The 19,073-nt window shown below is 31.5% G+C and overlaps 1 protein-coding gene across 1 annotated transcript in view; it reads right to left on the bottom strand.

Moving 5' to 3' along the window:
* Positions 1–9,428: 9,428 nt before the first annotated feature.
* Positions 9,429–19,073, bottom strand: part of LOC118193193 (uncharacterized) — a 43,473-nt gene continuing 33,828 nt past the window's right edge. The window contains exon 5 of the mRNA XM_085826099.1: positions 9,429–11,436. Within this exon, the coding sequence (XP_085682225.1) occupies positions 9,759–11,436 (1,678 nt within the window). The 3' untranslated portion in view covers positions 9,429–9,758. The remainder of the gene's footprint in view (positions 11,437–19,073) is intronic.

Consider the following 19,073-nt stretch of genomic DNA (forward strand, 5'->3'; position numbering starts at 1 on the left):
CTAAACTGTTCGGTTGCCAACAACAAACTACCAACATCCAGCAATCTTATTCACTCAACTATAGTGAACTTAAACTAATGTTTGTATATTATTAGTAGTATTAAAATAACGAAAATATTTATTCTAATAAAAATTTTTGTTTGAATATCCTCCCTTGTAAGGTATTTCCTTTGGTTGGAGATTTGTCAACAATAAATGCTATGTTCAAACAAGACATTTATTTAGAGCATAATGCTTCAAAAATGTATGGTGGGATCCCTAGGGAAAAAATATCGCCGGAAAATATATCTCCGAAAAAATATTTAATTATTTATATTCTTATGATTAATTATTAAATAATTAATAACTTTTATAATTATTAAATGAAATGCTTATTTATACTTTACCAAATGTACAGCAACACTCTTTCTTTACAAAAATACCATATTGAATAAATTATATTGTAAGCTAATAAGTAACAACATTGCTTTGTTTAATTAAGATACAATAACAAGCCGAACAAACATTAAATTGGAAGTCAAACAACAAAAATCAGCGTTATATTTTCAATTTTCATTATATCTTATCTCGTTCATTTGCGCTTTTGCAGCTGAAGATGATGGTTCGGTAAAACCATCGAAACTAGTCCTGTGAAAATTTGAAAATATAACGCTGATTTTTGTTCTTTGACTTCCAAATTAATTGCTTTGTTTGTTATTAATATGTCTCATCTTTCCTATTTCAGATAAAATTTACTAGTGTTTCTTGGACAGGAAAGCAAGAATTTTTAATTTGAATCAATAAATTTCTGATATACTGAAAACGGTTTCAAGTTATAATTCCCTTTCTGACTATCTTGAATGTATATGAAAAAGTAAAATGCAAATTTAATATTAATATTATCACCCTTAAAAACACCCAAATATTTCGTTTATTACTCTCTTAAAACTACGTAATAATTAAGGAAAAAGAAATTATTTAAAATAATTATTAGTTGCATGCAGTTGAAGAATATAGGAAAATGCTGAAGGTTTCAAAGATTTTTAATTAATGACAAAAGTACAGAAAATCGGAAATAATATGAAATGTTTCAGTAATATCTCAGAAAGAATGAAAGTTGCACCAGATATTTGTCAGAATATAATTTTAGTGATAGCAGTTTAATCAGTCTGCATTGAAATTCCGGTGATAATCAGTGACATACAGATTTAGGTTACTTAGGTTAAAAATGCGTAATAATTTTTAATTTAACCGGGTAAATTTTAAAACCAATTTATTTGAAAACTAGCAGCTTCGCTGCGAGCCTTCGTCTGGCTTTTAAATGTACCGAGAAAATGGCTAAAGGGAACTCCAAACGTTAAATTTAAAAACTGCGTAGGATTTTACTCTGCAGAACAACTTCATAAAAAAAGTTATTACGTATAAGAAAATTACAATGAAATAAGCAATATCCCTTAATGCAAATATTAATTATCCTAATAAATAAATTAACCAAATTGCCTTTGCAAAATCTTAAGAACTCAAATGGTATAAAGGAGGTTAAGAACTTTGTTTCCTAAAAAAATCAGTCAAAACTTTTCAATATCTTAAAAACAGTGAAATGACCAATAAATAAAATAAAGGAATGCAAAAAACAAAAAATTCTGAAAAGCAAAGTATAATTAATGTTTTTTTATCTTATGTTTTCAAGGGAAAAAATTACAATGAAATAAGCTATATCTCTTAATACAAATATGAATTATCCTAATTAAAAAATTAACCAACTTTCCGTAGAAGGACAAAAATCATGCAAAACTTTTCAATATCTTATAAACAGCAAAAAATAACATGAAAGCAACTCAAAAAACATAAAATTCCGTGCAGAATTTTACTCCACAGAACAACTTTATCAAAAACAAAAACAACAACAACAACAACAACAACAAAAAAAAAAAAAAAAAAAAAAACAATAAAAATATATTACCATTTAAATACTTTTCCGTTTCGCCGGCGCAAATCTCGCCAAGCAGAATTTGTTGGCGACAACATACAGTATACACATAAAAAATGTTAATTCTAAGAATTTTTTTTTTTATTGTGAAGGCATAAACATTTTAATATGGTTTAAAATTTTGTAAAAAGCCAATAAATAAAGACAATAAATTTGTAAAAAGACATTAATTTAAGAATTTACTATGATTTCATGGTTCAAAATCCTGATTCGCCGGATCGTATCACGTGACCCCAAGAGATCTCATCTCACGTAAACTACGCTACTAAAATTTAATTCGCTCAGTAATAATCTACATTAATTTTAAGTTAAATCTTAATTTGGAATACAAGTTTAAATGCAAGAATTATTTCAATTCGTACGAATAGCTTACTCAGAAATTATGTAAAACCGCAGTGCTTTACTTCGCTAGTGCATTCTCATTAGAATTGATGAATTTAACACTTGATTTCGCCTTCGGATGAGCGGTGTAATTGCGTTCTAATTGACTTAATTACCGTGAATTGTCTTAGGGGATAAAATTTAAATATCGTGTAAAAATTCTATATTATTGTATGCCAGTATTGAAAGAAACAATCTGATAAGAAATGGCTTCAACGTGTTTTGAAACTGAGGCGTAAAAGGTTACCAGCGAAGATATTCCGTCTGGCATCAGTTAAACCATTATTGGCGACTTTATCGTTTGCGCCGGCAAAACGGAAAAGTACCTATATTTATATAAAAATGACAATGAAATATGCCAATCTCTTAAAAACAGTGACATAAGAAATACGATGAAAAATTGTTGCCAAACCCATATTTCTAAAAGAATGAAACTATTCAAAATGATGCGATTTCATCAAAAATCTATCAACAACAATAAGGCAGGAAAATTGTTGCCAAAATCACATTTTTAAAGATGTGAGATGTGAGAAGTGTACTCGGAAAAATCTTTTAAAAATACAAAATATTATCATTTTTCCAAAATTCTTTTTGTAAAAGCATTCGCAAGGATGAAAGTTTAACGTGTCCAAAAATCAAGGAAAAATAAACTGTACATTTTTAAAAATAAACGTTTTTAGAAAAAAATCCCATTGAAAAAGTGTTAAACTCCTTTGTTCAATAAATTCGTATTTAATCGATTTATTAAAACACGAAATTTATTTTAAGTTCGTAAAATAGCTAAGTGCCTACGTTTCATGACGATGTGAAAATGGAGTGTGTAGAGTAAAATCTCGCTTTTCTATAGCCCATTATGTTTCAAAATGACACGATTTCGTCACAAAACATGAAATAAAAAAAATTCGAATTCGAATTTCGAAAAAATCGCTTCGAAGTGCACTGGCTCTTGTGTAGATGTACCTATGTACCAAATTTCTTAGCCGTGGGTCTATTAGTTTATGCGCAGCGCGAACGAAAGGCACACACACACAGACAGACTCTTTCTTTTATTATATGTAAAGATAAGATTGTTTAAGGGAAGGAAACTTTTAAGTTTCGCAGCTGTACCCCTTGCGGCATTAAGACGGTCATCACGGAGAGTCTAGCCTTTTGCAATTCTCTTGAGAGCTCACCGAACAATATTTAGTAATCAATCTCACTTAGCGGAATCATTGAAGTAAAATTCTTATGGGAAATAACAAAAGAACTGCTTGACAATTTTCAGAGGTTTAGGGTTATTTTCGCGACATTTTACGGGAAGTTCTGTCCAAAACTAGCGACAGTTTTAAAAGGATTCTCAGAAAATCACTCGACAGGCTAAGGGATAAGGAGCCACGGATGGGAAACTATACTTTTCGTAAACATCATTTTTGAAATACTATTGTGAGATTGAAAAAAGGAAAAGCAGTTTTCTAGGCCGAATTCTTGATAACTGCGAAAGCAGCCTTATACAGATAAGTTCTCGATTGTCCCATACGTGGATCACCGCTCTAGTGTCACTCTTTCAATGAAATAAATACTGAAAGTCTTTTAGTCAATGAGATACAATGATTTATTCCACTTAAATTAAAAAATTTCGAACCCTTCAGCTGGCTTACACTGGGATAATAGAGAATATGCACTCTGATTTACTGACTAAAGATGAATTCGACACTATGTCAGAGGCATTACTACGTATTTCAGAAATACAGAGCCTTCTGTCAAAAGAAGAATGAACAGTTCCATGATGAAGCATGCTAACAGCATATAGCATGATGAAAAAATCGGCTGAACCAGGCTGAAGAACTGATACCAGGCAAAGGCGTTACAACACCTGCACATGTAGCACTGGTTAATATACCGTACTTCCTCGCGTATTTTCTCCTCTTCATTTCTCCAGACGAAGTAAAGGCAGTATTGTAATTGCAAATATTTTACGTATCATATTTCGACGGAAATATCCATTTTGACAGTTCCTGAAATTATTTTAACTATTTTTTTTTTTTTTTTTTTTTTTTTTTTTTTGCGTGGCATCTGTACGTATAGCCAGAATAAAGAAAATGTTTTCCCAAACGGATTCTAAAGTGGATTTAAAAGGAATTTCTTTTGTGACGTCTATACGTACGTATGTATGTATCTTGCATATCTCAAAAAGAATTAACGTTAAAATTTTGTTTTTGGGACTATTATAAGATCTATTCGCACCTCCCTTTTTTAATGGAATCGCCAGTACCAAACGAATATATGTATATAGAATGTAAAATACATATAATTATAGCTAAACAGACTAAAGAAACTGAGTAAAAAAATGTAAAAAATATATAGAGTAATGACATCGAAAGAGAAAAAATTAAAAAATTATTTTCCTTTTTTTAAAATAATAAGAATTAAAAAAACATGGTAATGCTAGTGAACAAAATGGCAAAGTAAACATTTAACAAAGAATAAATGAAGTGGAAATAAAAATTCACACGGAACAATACAGGGATGTAAACCGTAATTTTTCCGTTCCAGTTCATCTGTATGGGCTCAGTTCCAATTTTCGTTCCGCCAAAAAATAACGGTTTTCGGTTGAGTTCTGAATGAATAATTTTATTTTATGTATAATCTTATTTGTACTAAAATATAATTCTGTCATAAACAAAACATGTTTTTCTATCAACATTTAGAAGATTTTATTCCTTTTTTAATTGGTCTTAGATCTTGGATCATATCTTTACTGCTGGCTTTAGCTACTAGGAGCTCTTACCAGTATATTATCATTTTACCATAGGCCATAAAGTTAAAAATTTAAGAGGTGTATTTAAAATACACCGCGCCCGAAGGCGAGATCAATAAATGAGAGAACTCATAAAAAAGTTTTGCTAAATTGCATAGCATGGGTGATTATATACGTAAATGGTGGCGAGAAGCGAAATGAAAGTCTAAGCTTCTGCGTGAGTCAAGAAGAGCAGAAACACGTGATCAGCGTCCGGCATTTAGATTGGTCGAGGAGTCAGAGTTCGAAAAATGAAGTTTTTGTAATTTTTGGCAATAAATAAAGTTCGAACATAGTAAAAGCAACATCTATTTGTGAATTTAAGAGTCCTATGTCTTTTGAAACACTTGAAAATCTTCTAAACTTGCGATATAATCATTAAATGAATAGGAAAGTGCACTATGTGAAGTGATACAATTAACAAGCATGTACGATACGAGCGGTGAGCAGAGAATGGCAGGCATTGGTATTGTTATCCATTAGCAAAATCGCGTTCGACAACTAGGTTCATGATTATGTCGATTATGTGTACCCTCGTCGCTTGCCGCTCACATCGTGCACTTGGCCTTGCAATAATTATGTGAAAAATATGTTTATTTATTTATTTAACATATGAAGATTGCCTATAATTCTTAATATATCTTCTTATGAGGTTTCACTGAAATTACTTCTGTTGTCTCGGAGAATAAATTTCAAGCCTGAAAACGCCATTTCAACGCTAACTTGGATAGCTGGAGCTCCCAAAACCGCAATTGCAATAAGTGTGGATAAGTAATTTTATTCTCTTCCCAGAAATCTTAAAATATTATGTTTTATATCGAGTCTTCTTACATTGTCAAAATTATTTAAAATGAATTCAGTGCCAGTCTGGGTAGAAATCCATGTGTTTCTATTGCCAAATTTTTTTTTCTTTTTAAAAAGTCTCTAAATCATCTTCATTTTCATCGCTTTCAGTAAAAGATTGTGTTTCCTCGTTTACGATTGAAATGGAAAGTGGGGTAGCAACGGACGCAACTGAGTTTTGGGCGCGAAACAAAAGAATAGAGAGCTAGTTGAGAGTTATACATGATTTTTAATTTATTCTTTACTTGACTATTTACTTCTAGTTGACCATTGTTCTAACTCTTCATGAATTAATACCGACTATCACCACCCTTTTTAAGTCTCCTGACCAATTAAACAGAGACACGTATTATTACGCCGTACATCACAATCCCTTTCTTTCTTAAGGCAGCACCGCACTGGATACTTTCTGCTGAGCAGCTGGATTGTCTATCTAAACAGTCTATACCTGGGGTTTTCAACCGGTGGTACGCGGACTCCTGGTGGTGCGCAAGAGAAAAATAGGTGGTACGCAAAAGAAGCAAAGCATTTTTAATTATTAAATTCAAAAATTAAAACCCCAATACCCTGATTGAGTTTTTTCTCTAACACGAGTAAATTTTTGTGCTTTGAGCTTTGTTCAAGGTCAAGCCGCTTATAGACTTTAGCAAGAGCGGAACGATCTGTCTGCATGGCAATTTTCGTGTTTCATCCATGTTGTGCAAGTTTCACAAATATTCTCTTAGGTGTAGGCATAACAAAATTTGCCATAAATGATGTTTTTAAAAGCAGTGACAGAATTGGATGCTGTATTTAATAGTAAAAATAGTAGTAAAATATGTTTATTAGTTTCCATAAAAAAAGATAATAATATCTCATTAATTCTCTTAAGAGTTTTATCGATTTTTTAGCATGTCAGCACATTATGTCGCCACTTAAATTTTGATAATTAAAATGGTAACCAATTTTTAATGTGAAAAAACAACGGTACCCAAAACCATCAAATTTTGAATAACGTAGTCTTCCAAACGAACCTGGGCATTTGGAAGCCCGAATTCTGAATTTCAAATTTGTTTTATTATCTATTTAAAAATTTTCAAAACTCTAACGAATTTTTGATTAACAAGTTTAACGATTTCAAAGCGAGAAATGGCAATACTGTACGAAAAAAAAAGCATTTTTATCTCCAGCGCGAGACTGTGTATCGAAAATTCTAAAGATATTATTCTCTTTAAAATATTTTGTGTTATTGCTGTTGAATTTAATTTTTTTGGTTTCAGTGCGAAGAACATGATATTTAATAAATAAAGTGACACACAAAACGTTTAAAAAATTCCCTTTTGGGGAGTAATACAATTGAAACCTTTTAGAACTTTTTTTTAATATTTCTATTCAGAAATTAAAAAATAATCATAGTGGTGGTACGAAAGGTTTTCAGTTTTTGTTTAGATGGTACTCGTTAGTCAAAAGGTTGAGATCCGCTGGTCTATACAAACATCCGTGAATGATCGTATGCTGAAATGTGAAAAATATAACTCAGACTGATATTTTTCTTAAAAGATCGTCTATACTTCTATTTCATTCAACTGAATTAAACCCACTTTCTACAAGTAAATTCACGGGAAACTGAAACAGAAAAGTACTAATGAACATAAAAACAGGAAATCTAGAAGAAAAAATGTACGCTGCGAGAAAAAAAAAAAAAAAAAAAAAAAAAAAAAAGGACAGTTCTATTTCTCCCGTTCTACTGGCCCGATTGACGAAATTCAACTTTTCAACAAAATTGGGCTTTTTCTGAAATAATATACCAATTTTTTTCCATATTTCAGTTCTACGACTCAAATTACGCCAAATTATCAAGTTTTGTAAAAATCGCACGAGCAGTTTTTAAAAAATTAGCTCTCAAAAGTTTAGCTCCTCAATGTTAATTGAGTCGGTATATATTTATTAAACTTACTTGATTCTTCCTTTCACATTTTGAAATTCAGGTTCATTGCAAAGAAAATTCACCCATTTTTTATGATTTATTTTAAAATTTGTATTTTTAAATAATTTTTATAAATTTTTCAAAAAGAATTTTGAATTATAATCTACTATAAAACTTTTACCATCAACTTAAAGTAGACGTATTTCTAAGCATACCTATAAAAAATGACAGTTTTTTATTCAAAATTTCCGAAGATAACATATACGTGAATTTGGCGCGTCTTGAAATTTGGCATGTTTGTTGAACGCGATAAAACATCAAATGTGGTTTAGACCCTGCTAAAATTATTTGAAAGTAGGAAAGATGTTACTTTTTTTCCGTTCCACCATAATGGAAGGGAAAGGAAAATTGGTTGCCGTACATTAAGAAGTTCGCCAAGCCATTCGTAGCGTAAACTGTAAAAAAAAAAAAAAAAAAAAAAAAAATTGCACCAAGATAAAGTTTTGAATTTCTCCGTAAATATCACACCAAATTTTACAAAATTTAATATCTAGGCATAATTTGAGTCGTAGAATCGAAATATGGAAAACAATTGTTATGTTATTTCAGGAAAAGTCCGATTTTGTGTCAAAATACCTATGTTAGAACAATGTTATATATAAATCTAATATATATCCTAAGTCGTGCTTTCGAGACATGAAAAACGCAATTTGAATTTTGTCAATCGGCCCAGTAGAACGGGAGCTATAACTTTCTCACTTTTTTTTTTCGCTATGTACATGTAATGATGATAATTATATGGTTGACTTTAAACTAGAAAATATTTTTAAATTGGTTACAGTAACAAAATGACTGAAGATATATCGAACCGAAATAAACCGGTATTTATTTCGGTTAAAATCCGGTTTTCGTTCCGACCAAAATTCCGGTTTTTTCCGGTTTTTGGTTCAGTTCCGGTTCGAAGCCCTGGAACAGGATATGTTATCCCTCCCTGACTTTGTCGAGAGAAGATCAGCCATTGAGTGTTAGCACCTTTTTTTCCTGCGGAATTTTCTGTATACTATGCACTTAAAATTAACCAAGGTACCAAAAATATAAATAAACAAACCTTTTTTAGTACCTCCGAAAATTAAAACAACAGACTCTACAAAAAAAAAAAAAAAAAAAAAAGGCTTTGCTGGTCAATTTTCTTAAAAGTGTTGAATGCGATATGTAAAACTTTTGAAAACTTTACAAAAGCTACAAGATATATAGTCAATCTGTAACTTAAATTATTAGTTTATGTTAATAAAATTAACAAGCTAATATACTAAAGCCTTTTTCAGACATTTCTGACAATTTCTGACAAGGGTCAATAAGTTTAAAGAAGAGCTATGCTATATTTAGAAATGTTTTAAATGGATGAATTAGAAATGTTAACTAGTCAATATCAAATTGACAAAATTTAATGCAAATATACATTTTTAAATAAACAATGGCAGTATTTTGATGTAAGACATTTAGAAAGTCTTAAATGGATCAGATAATGTATTTAACTAAATCTAATAAATTCCTTATTATTTAACATTTCATGTGTCAATTTGGCTATTTATTGCTAATGAACTCGAGGCTATTAAATTTTAAAGAGCTTTTAAAAGTAGAATTTAAATACAGATTTAATTTAATAAACATATTGCTCTTAAATGAAGCACCAACAGATTACTTACTGAAAAGTATTTTGGTTAATATTTAGGAAAAATATAACATAGCCATTTAGAAAATAATATTAAGTTCATTGGCATATACATTCAAATATAATTTTCTGACTATAGTTCAGTGTTGTTTTTTAACTATAATATCCGTGTTCTGTTTAGAGCTGGTTGTACCATATATTTCCGAAATATTCACATGTACTTTTTAAAAACATCTTTTAAAGAATAGACGATTTTAGTTGCATATCTTAATCGTTCCTCATCTGTTAGATCTTTGTAAGTCTTTAGATGTGCCCATATCAGTTCAGGAAGAATTGATGCTATTTGTTTTATTGTGTTTAGTGAAAGTTTCCTTTTTTTTTCGAAGTCACTTTGATCTGTGGTACTTTCGGAGGGATGATGATATACTTTCTGAAAATGGGTAGGCTTAACTATCTGTGTTGTACTAGTTATATTACTGTCCTTGACCTTTTTTTCTGTAGTATTAATTTTCATGGTTTCATTAGAAGCAATGCCTTTCACCATGTCATTAAAAGTGTTAGTTTTCAAAATTAATGAAATTACTCCACTTTCTTTGCTCTCATTTGTGCTTTGTGGCCTGTTGAAAGCATATGTAATTTTCCGTCCTAATAATGTAGTGTCATTCGCAGGAGTTATTTTCTGATCCACCGTCTTGATGACAGAGGGGTTCTTTTGAATCTCCTTCGTTCCATTCGTTATGCTTTTAATGTAGTTAAGTATCGACGTTCCAACCTCGATTGACTTATTAACGTGAATACCATCAATAGTCATATTTGTTAGAGACTGGTTCTTGACTTCATCTAAAAAAGGTATAGTAACTACCAAGGATGTGATTTCGATCTCTGAAACAGTGTATGGAACTGTCTCACTCACTAGTAAATTTTCTTCGTGCTGTGTATCCCCCCAAAAATGTGTTCCTGTCTTTCGGGAAGCAGCTGTGGTATTTACAACTGCTAGTGCACTGTACTTAATTGAAGATATTTCCTCATCCCCTGCCTTGATGGTAGAAATATTCCTTTGACCTTCTGAATTAAAATTTGACACTTTCTTATAATCACTAGATTTGAAAGGTTCAGTTTCATTTAGAACTGGCTTACTATTTACGAGAACTGTTATTAGCGGCTCGGTCTTATCTTCATACCTTGGCGCAAAAAAGAAAGACACGTTTTTTATTGTTCTGGGAGAAACTTTGATGTCATTTAATGCCGTATGATTATCCAAAGCAGCCTTTCGATCCATTTTATCAACACCTGAAGTACTTCCGTAAAATTTTCCGCTGTCATTATAAGGCACTGAAAGTACACCTCCGCTTTGTGAAGACATTTGTGTAGTGAAGATGCTTACCGGAGTTGCTAAATCAGTTTTTCCAGCTTCGATTTCTGCCGTGAAAGTATTTGAGATAGATCCAGCTGTTACTCTATTTGATATAGTGCTGCGATTTACAGAATTTAGCATTGGTTCTAATAATCTTTCAATACTTGAATTTCTGCTGAGATTATGAGAAATATATCCTGATGTTTGTGTTCCAACGCCAATAACGTTTCCTATCGTAATGTTCCTATCGTAATGTTGCTCTTCATCGGAATGCCTGTTGATTCTTTGACTTTCGCTCACTAGTCCCGTCTCCGGAAGTATAAAATGATTTTGATCATTCATAGTTTTCTTATCTGATTTTGAAAGCTGCCTTCGGAGTAGCCTCTTAATAGAAGGACTGTTGAAAAGCATTCGTGTCTTGGGAAATTTCAGTAAGTTTTGAATAAGTAATCTTTGTTTTTCTGCAGAAAAGCGCGATTTTTGATCAGGACCTAAACTTTCCTTGACAAAAGGCGTATAGACTTTTCTTCTTTGCCTGGAAGACGAAAATAATCTGTTCAAGGCATTTAAATTTTTGAAATTAACTACTGTATATGCTCATGTAATGTCCGCATATTTTTTTCAAAAGGTTCAACGCAGATTTCCAGTTGCGAACATAGCGCGGGTCATTCAGATTTAAATTTCGTGATATCATGATTCAGATATCATGAGCTTTCATGGAAAGCTCATGATAGAATTTGAAAAACAAAACATACATAAAGTTGGCATCCAGAAATAAATATAATTGAATGCGAAATTCCTATCTACGTATCTTGTCAGAATGAGATAAATTAACATGCCAAATAACAATAATTAGAGGCGTTAAGGCAACAGGAATTGGCATAAAATTCATAAATTTGCAGAACCAGTTTGGAACGTTTAAACATGGAACCTCCCTCTTCACTTGCAAAGGTGCAGATGACGAAAGGGAAGGCTGTGCTCAGGCGATAACAATGACAAGAAACAAGCCAAGAAAGTGGAACCATCTGTTGATGAAAAATGAAAACAGTTACGAAATATTGTCTTTAAAAGTTGGAGGTAGGACAGATTGGAATTGCGATCGTTAACTAGAGTCGGAAAAGTTTTCTGAATGTGAAACGATTCTAGAAAATTTAGTTCGCTTGTCTCTCTTCATTTGCACTTCTGAAGCTGAAGAAGCAGGTTCTGCGTTGAAACCTTCGAGACCAGTCCAAATTTACGAATATTATGGTGATTCTTGTTGTCTACTCAACTTGAATTGTTTTCTGCAAAATGGGCAAGAAACACATGCATTCAGAATTTTTTTTTTAACAATTATATTTAAACACAGTTTGACACAGCCTGTACTATTTACATCCTCACAAAAACATGCCAGCATATATGCATGAAATAAATTTTGCAATTTTTGTAAGGCTAAGCACAGCAATTGGGAAACAAAACCGTTTCTCCCGAGATTACGCTGGTAAATAATACTCTCATATTCCTTCCTGAAACGAGATGCTGTCATTGCATGAGCTTATACAGTATATTCTTCTTATAACTAGACATATCCATTAAATAAACTATTAAACTATCCTATTATATATCTAGACATGTCCATCCTCTCATATCTAGACATAAGTAATTTTGATAAATTTCCTACAGGTGTTTCAAAGAATGCTTTTGTAGAATACAAAAGATTTCAGTTATTTTGTAGTTACCTATTGTTGTTCATAAATAAAATCATGAAATAATATGTACTACAAGTAGACACTTGTTGCCAAGTGCGAACATGCTGCGCGCGATTTCACTTATACGTGATATCTTATTTTTATCCATTTGATTTGTCTAATGCTAGAATTTCATTAATACGCGGTTCAGCATTCAGTTTCGAAGAGTTGCGTCGTTTATTGTTCCAAGCAAAAATTACCAGCTTTAAAAATATATATATACTTAGTGTCCTAAATAGACTGACGGAATTCAGAATGTTATAGCAGGAAAAGGTTTCAGGTTTAAAAAAAAAAAAAAAAAAAAAAAAAAAAAAAAAAAAAATCATGCCGCAAATTCATGTTACAGGACATAAGTGTTTTCTCCCAGAATTCCTGGTTTTAAATCCAACATTTTCCGACAGGCGGCGCTGCAAGTCCTTTCTATCGTTCTTTAAAGTTTTGATGTATGTAATTCATCAAAATACGAATCTGCAGAAGGGGGTTATGTTTTGACTTAAAAGGAGTATTATCTGTGATTGGACGAGCAGCAGAGAGCTGAACAGTAGATTTTGTAGGAGAGTGGTGAAAATGGAGTATTTGTTGGAGGAAAAGATTTTCCTTGTACTGGATTTCCACCGACTGGTGGAAAGTATTCCAGCAAGAGAACAAGCTTTCAATGCAAATTGCAAGCCGCTAATGGTTGCAGTCGAATACAATAAGAACATTGAACGAGAAATTAAAACGAATAGGTAGTGTTGCGAATGAGAAAGTCTAAACTCTTGGATAACACTGGTCGGCTATCACAGAAGCAAATGTAAAGGTCGTTGAGGAAACAACTGCACGTTCTTCTAGAAAATCAGTCCGAAAAATTGTGGCAGCATCCCAAATGAGCTAAGCCGGCGGCATATAAGATGATGCCCGAGTACCTGGCCTTGTTTTTGTATAAAATTCAAACACAATAACCGCTTCAGACCGTATTCGTAGAGCAAAGGGACATGCTTACAAATGAAGTGCTAGAAAGGAGTGATGGTGGCAATATTCATGTGAATTCTATATGTTTTTCAGATGCAGCACATTTCCAATTCGATGTATTTCGTCAACAGGCAAAATTGGCGAATTTGGGGAATTGAGAACCATAGTATGTAATCCATCAAAACGTGACTGTATGGGCAGCTATTTCCAGGAGAGGTTTAACTGGAATCTAGAGATATAATTGCTACGTGATATTAAGATGTATAATTGGAATATAGAGGTACAATTGCTACGTGATATTATACTTTATAAGTTCAGAAGGATGTGTTCAAATTTTGCAGGATTTTGTGGTTCTTGAAAATGCTTTGTTCGAATCTGTGACATCTTGGTTCATGCAAGATGGTGCGAGGCCTCAATGGACTGTTACAGTTTTTAATTTCTAAGAGGAATATTTTGATAACCGTGTAATCGGTTTAAATTACCCATACATCACAAAAAAGGTCATAGATTGGACACCGTATTCACCACACCTGAATCCGTGGCGATTTCTTACTTTTAAGGTCACTTGAAGGATGAATTTGAAAGATACAGTCTTGACGGATGCAGTGCACTTGAAGGATCTGCAAAAAATCCCCGAACACTTGAGAAACTTGAAGAAATAATCAGTGATGAATCTATAGTCATTCTACTGGTCACTTTACAGAAAACATTTGCTAAATTCGTCCTCCGATTTCCATATGCGATTGCGGCTGATGGTGGACATTTAAAAAATATTGAAGTACAATTTTCATCGATTAAAAAATTTCGAAAAATTGTGATGTGATGTTCAATTATTTTAATTTGATTTACAAGGTTAAGATATGAAGCGTCATGTGTCGGAAAAATTTTGAACTGAAATCAGGAACTCTGGGAGATAAAAATTATGCTTTGTCACATGAATTTTCTGCAAGAATCATTTTTTTTAATCCTAACTGTTTCCCTGTTATAAATTTTTGAAAACGGTCAGTCTATTTTAGAACACCCGGTATATATAACGTACTTATTAAGCAGTAATAAAAATTCTTTAAATTAACATTCAATTCATGTTTGTCCCTTTTAATAATTACAACAACATTTTGGTTTAAGTTATACATATTTCTTAATCTTAATTTACTTAATACATTTTTCATGTAGAACTTTTAACTTTGTGGAACGTGATTTTACCGTACGAACAGTGTATTAATGACAGAAGCCCGCGCTTTTGGCAAAGGTTTTTCATAAGAGAAACGAGAGTTTTTATCTTATTTTATATTTCTTAATTTTTTAGAATGCAAAAGCGGGAAAGCCTTACGAAAAAATCTGATGTGTAACACCACATGACTTCCTTGTATTGGAATATTAAATTGGAATATTTAATTATACGCATTTTTTCTTGCATTTCATTTAAACTTATTGGATTGAATTAAATCTACTTCGCCGACAGCGCATAAAACACAATAGAATAAATGCATTCTTTAAAATTCAATCTAGTATTTGTTTACCATAGCGACACTCTGGCGCTAAATTCACTTAAGAGTATTAATATTTATATAACAGTTAACTTATATAATAATTATATAACGGATACTAAGTTAACTATTATACAATCCAATAATTATATAACAGTTAACTTATATATTTCGTTCATATTATAACTCATAATGCACAAAATTTATATCATTTAAAGAATAGAATTATCTAATCGTTGCCACATGTTCTATCCAAATACTATAATAAAGCTAGGATGATGTATAAAAGAAATTAAGCAAACAAAACAAAAAGAAACAGTTTTTCACAGACGATTGAGTATTTCTCATTTAATTAATTCAGTTCTCACTTCGCGAGAAGGCAAAAATACATAAAAACTCAAAATATCTATATTAAAAATTACGAAGTAAATCTCAAACACTTATTTCCTTGAAAAAATTCCAGAAAGAATTAAGCATGATTTAATTGGCAATAATAAATGAATGCATTATTTTTGTTGTTGCGAAGCTAAGTTTCTCTAGATTGGCAACAAATCCACTAGTCTCCTGTTTCAAATGTAAATATCAATGGCCGCCATTAAAAAAATCTGATGTGTACACCACATGACTTCCTTGTACGGAATATTAAATTATACGCATTTTTTCTTGCATTTTATTTAACCTTATTACATTGAATTAAACCTACTACGCCGACAGCGCATAAACCAAAATAGAATAAATGCATTCTTTAAAATTCACTTTGTTTACCATAGCGACACTCTGGCGCTAGGTTTACTTAACAGTATTATATTTCATTCATATTATAACTCAGAATGCACAAAATGTATATCATTTAAAGAATTATCTAATCGTTGCCACATGTTCTATTCAAATACTATAATAAAGCTAGAACTATGTATAAAAGAAATTAAGCAAACAAAACAAAAAAGAAACAGTTTTTCACAGACGATTGAGTATTTCTCATTTAATTAATTCAGTTCTCACTTCGCGAGAAGGCAAAAATACATAAAAACTCAAAATATCTATATTAAAAATTACGAAGTAAATCTCAAACGCTTATTTCCTCGATAAAATTCCAGAAAGAATTAAGCATGATTTAATTAGCAATAATAAATGAATGCGTTATCTTTGTTGTTGCGTTTCTCTAGATTGTTAAGTTTCTCTAGATTGGCAACAAATCCACTACTCTCCTGTTTCAAATGTAAACATCAGTGGCCGCCATTAAAAACAGGCTTAGCGGCAATTAAACAACTTTAAAATTGCTGATAAATCTAAAAATATTGCACACAGATTTACTAAAGGCATAAAATCCTTAACCGGAAGATAAAAACAACATAATTCAATCATTTTTAAAGCAAAAAATGTACAATTTACAAACATATAAGAGTAAAGAAACTGAGATCACTGAGCCGGGTAACAGAGTGGATATATATATAAATATATTTATATACGTTTGGTCCGGCCGATTGCAACCAAAATACGAGGTGCACTTCTGCATATTATAGCAGTCCTATATACAAAATTTCAACGTTCTGAGGCTACTCATTTTTGAGTTATGCGAGAAACGTACGTACGCACGCACGTACGTACATACATTCGTACAGACGCCACGAAAAATTCTCTTCAGAATTAATTTTAAAGCAGTTTTATACTTTTTTTGAAGGAAAAGAGTATTTTATTCTTTCCTTACGTAAAGATATCACGCAAAAACATCGTTAAATTGCATTCGATAGCGGTCAAAATGGATATTTTCGTTGAAATATGCTGCCTGAAACTTTTCGCGATTACAATACTTCCTTTTTACTTCGTACGAGGAAGTAAAAAGGGAACTCATTGCTTTTGAAATGCACTAATATATTTCCCCGGTTTCTCAAAACATGTCTGCTCCTGACGTAAAACTATTATCAAACTAAACTAAACTGAAATTGGAAATCATTTGTTTTGTTTGTATACCTTCTTTACAAATAAATCCTAAAATATTCATTGCGATGCTCTCGAAATCATCTCTTACCAAATTTAATTTGCAGATGTATACTTTTAAAGATTTCTTTACTTTAATAAATATATCTTCTCTGGGAAAAATACTTTGTTTTTACATCTTTTCAAATATTCTGCTTCATTTACTTCCTATTACGTATTTGTGAGTTTAATATATAAATATGAAAATGGGATTCAAAATAACTGAGATACATTTAGCTGTCATTTCAAAACCCTCTTTATTCCACTTGTATAAAACTGTCACAGGAAACTTATCTTTCCCATTTGTTTCGAACTTCCTTTTTTTCAGAACTTTTTGTTTTAGGAAGAAATTCACACACTATTTTGTGATACTTAAGAAACAAAATTATTTTTTGAGTGTTAGAAATAGGATAATGTGTCAGAATGTAGTCTACCCATGAAATGGAGATAAAAATTTAATTCTCGTGAATCAGGTAGGATTACGAAGCCATGAATCTTGGAGGAATCGACATATTTGAGATGTAAATCACTGATGATATTTTTGCTTTTTTACCCTATAAAACAACGTCAAAAAACAACGTCAAAAACAACGTCAAAAAGTTTTATAACTTCTTTTGAATTATTAAAGATTATGAATTAGCTTTATTATTATTATTATTAAGAGTGATTAATTATACATTAAACATGAATCCTTTTTTATTATTTTCCTGAGTGGGAAATAATGGTCAAACTTTCGCAACAAAACTACTTAGTTTAATTTAAGTACTAAATGATTATTTAATCGTTTAAAATTAAAATTTTATATAAAAGATTAGTTACAAAATGTGTATGATAGTTTTTTTGGGGAAAAAAGTTTATATAAACTTAAGTGGCTTTTTATATGTTTTCCCTTTTGTTTTTGAGAGTGGATTCTTAAGGTTTTTTGGACAGCTTCGAGAGCTACTACATGAGCTGGACCTCTGCCTCTTCTACGAGTACCGAAATAAACGAACAAACATCTTACTATAGAAAACTTTTTTTAAACGTCTAATTAATTATCTTCTCAATTGTTTTATATATATATATATATATATATATATATATATAAACAATTGAAGCAATAATTTTTTAAAAATTTAATGCCAAAATAAATTATTATTCTTAACTATAAAGAGTTAGCAATACTCATTATAGGTCAGTAATGGAAAGCATTCAATAAGTTACAAATTTTAATGAATTTTCCTAATGATTTTTTTCACTTTTTATCCATTATTGTGTCAATGCATTTTTACACTCAGTTCATCACATTTTTGGATCAGTCATTAACTAGCATTAATAATAGACGCTTTTTAAATTTTTAGAAAACATGTGTTACTAATGTATACCGTTATAGTAAAACTTAACCATTTGGAAATGCGTTGAGTAAATGAATTTATTTTAAGAGAAAGAAAAAAAAAATAAAAATGTCACTAAGAAATTCCTGTACATGATCACTAACTTCTGCATCACAGTAAAAGTTGGGAGTTAGGCATCTAAAATGCTACACAATAAACCGGTGTCTTTCGCTGTAAATGCTATAAGATGGAGTTGTAGGTATTTTATTCGATACAGCTCGGCAGTTATTTTACGTTATTTTGAGCTAACCTGCACAAAGGGCATTTAGGTTTGTCGAAGCACGAAACATTAAAAAACGGTGATGCCCAAGCCAGAATTTCAACTTCGGAACTCTCGACTGTTAGACGGACGTACATTCGATTAGATGACAAAGCCACGTGATAAAAAGGAGGGGAATTCCTTAGCTTCGCTTCCACTTAAAGAGCGATTGGGGGAGTGAGGATTCAGGTATGTTTACGACTTTCCCAGGGCTCACATTGATAGAAATCACTGTGTGGGTGCTATGCGGACGATACGGCATTAGCTGCAAAGTCCGCAAACGCACACCACGCAATCAAAAAGTTATAGAAGCTCCTGCCAGAGGTAGAAAAATGGTGTAAGCAGTGGTGAATTGCCATAAATGCAAGCAAGTCGCAGTTATTAATTATAAGGAGGAA

This window comes from Stegodyphus dumicola, chromosome 10, assembly GCF_044657685.1.
Source record: "Stegodyphus dumicola isolate Sdum_Otavi_A_Nest chromosome 10, ASM4465768v1".
NCBI lineage: Eukaryota > Metazoa > Arthropoda > Arachnida > Araneae > Eresidae > Stegodyphus > Stegodyphus dumicola.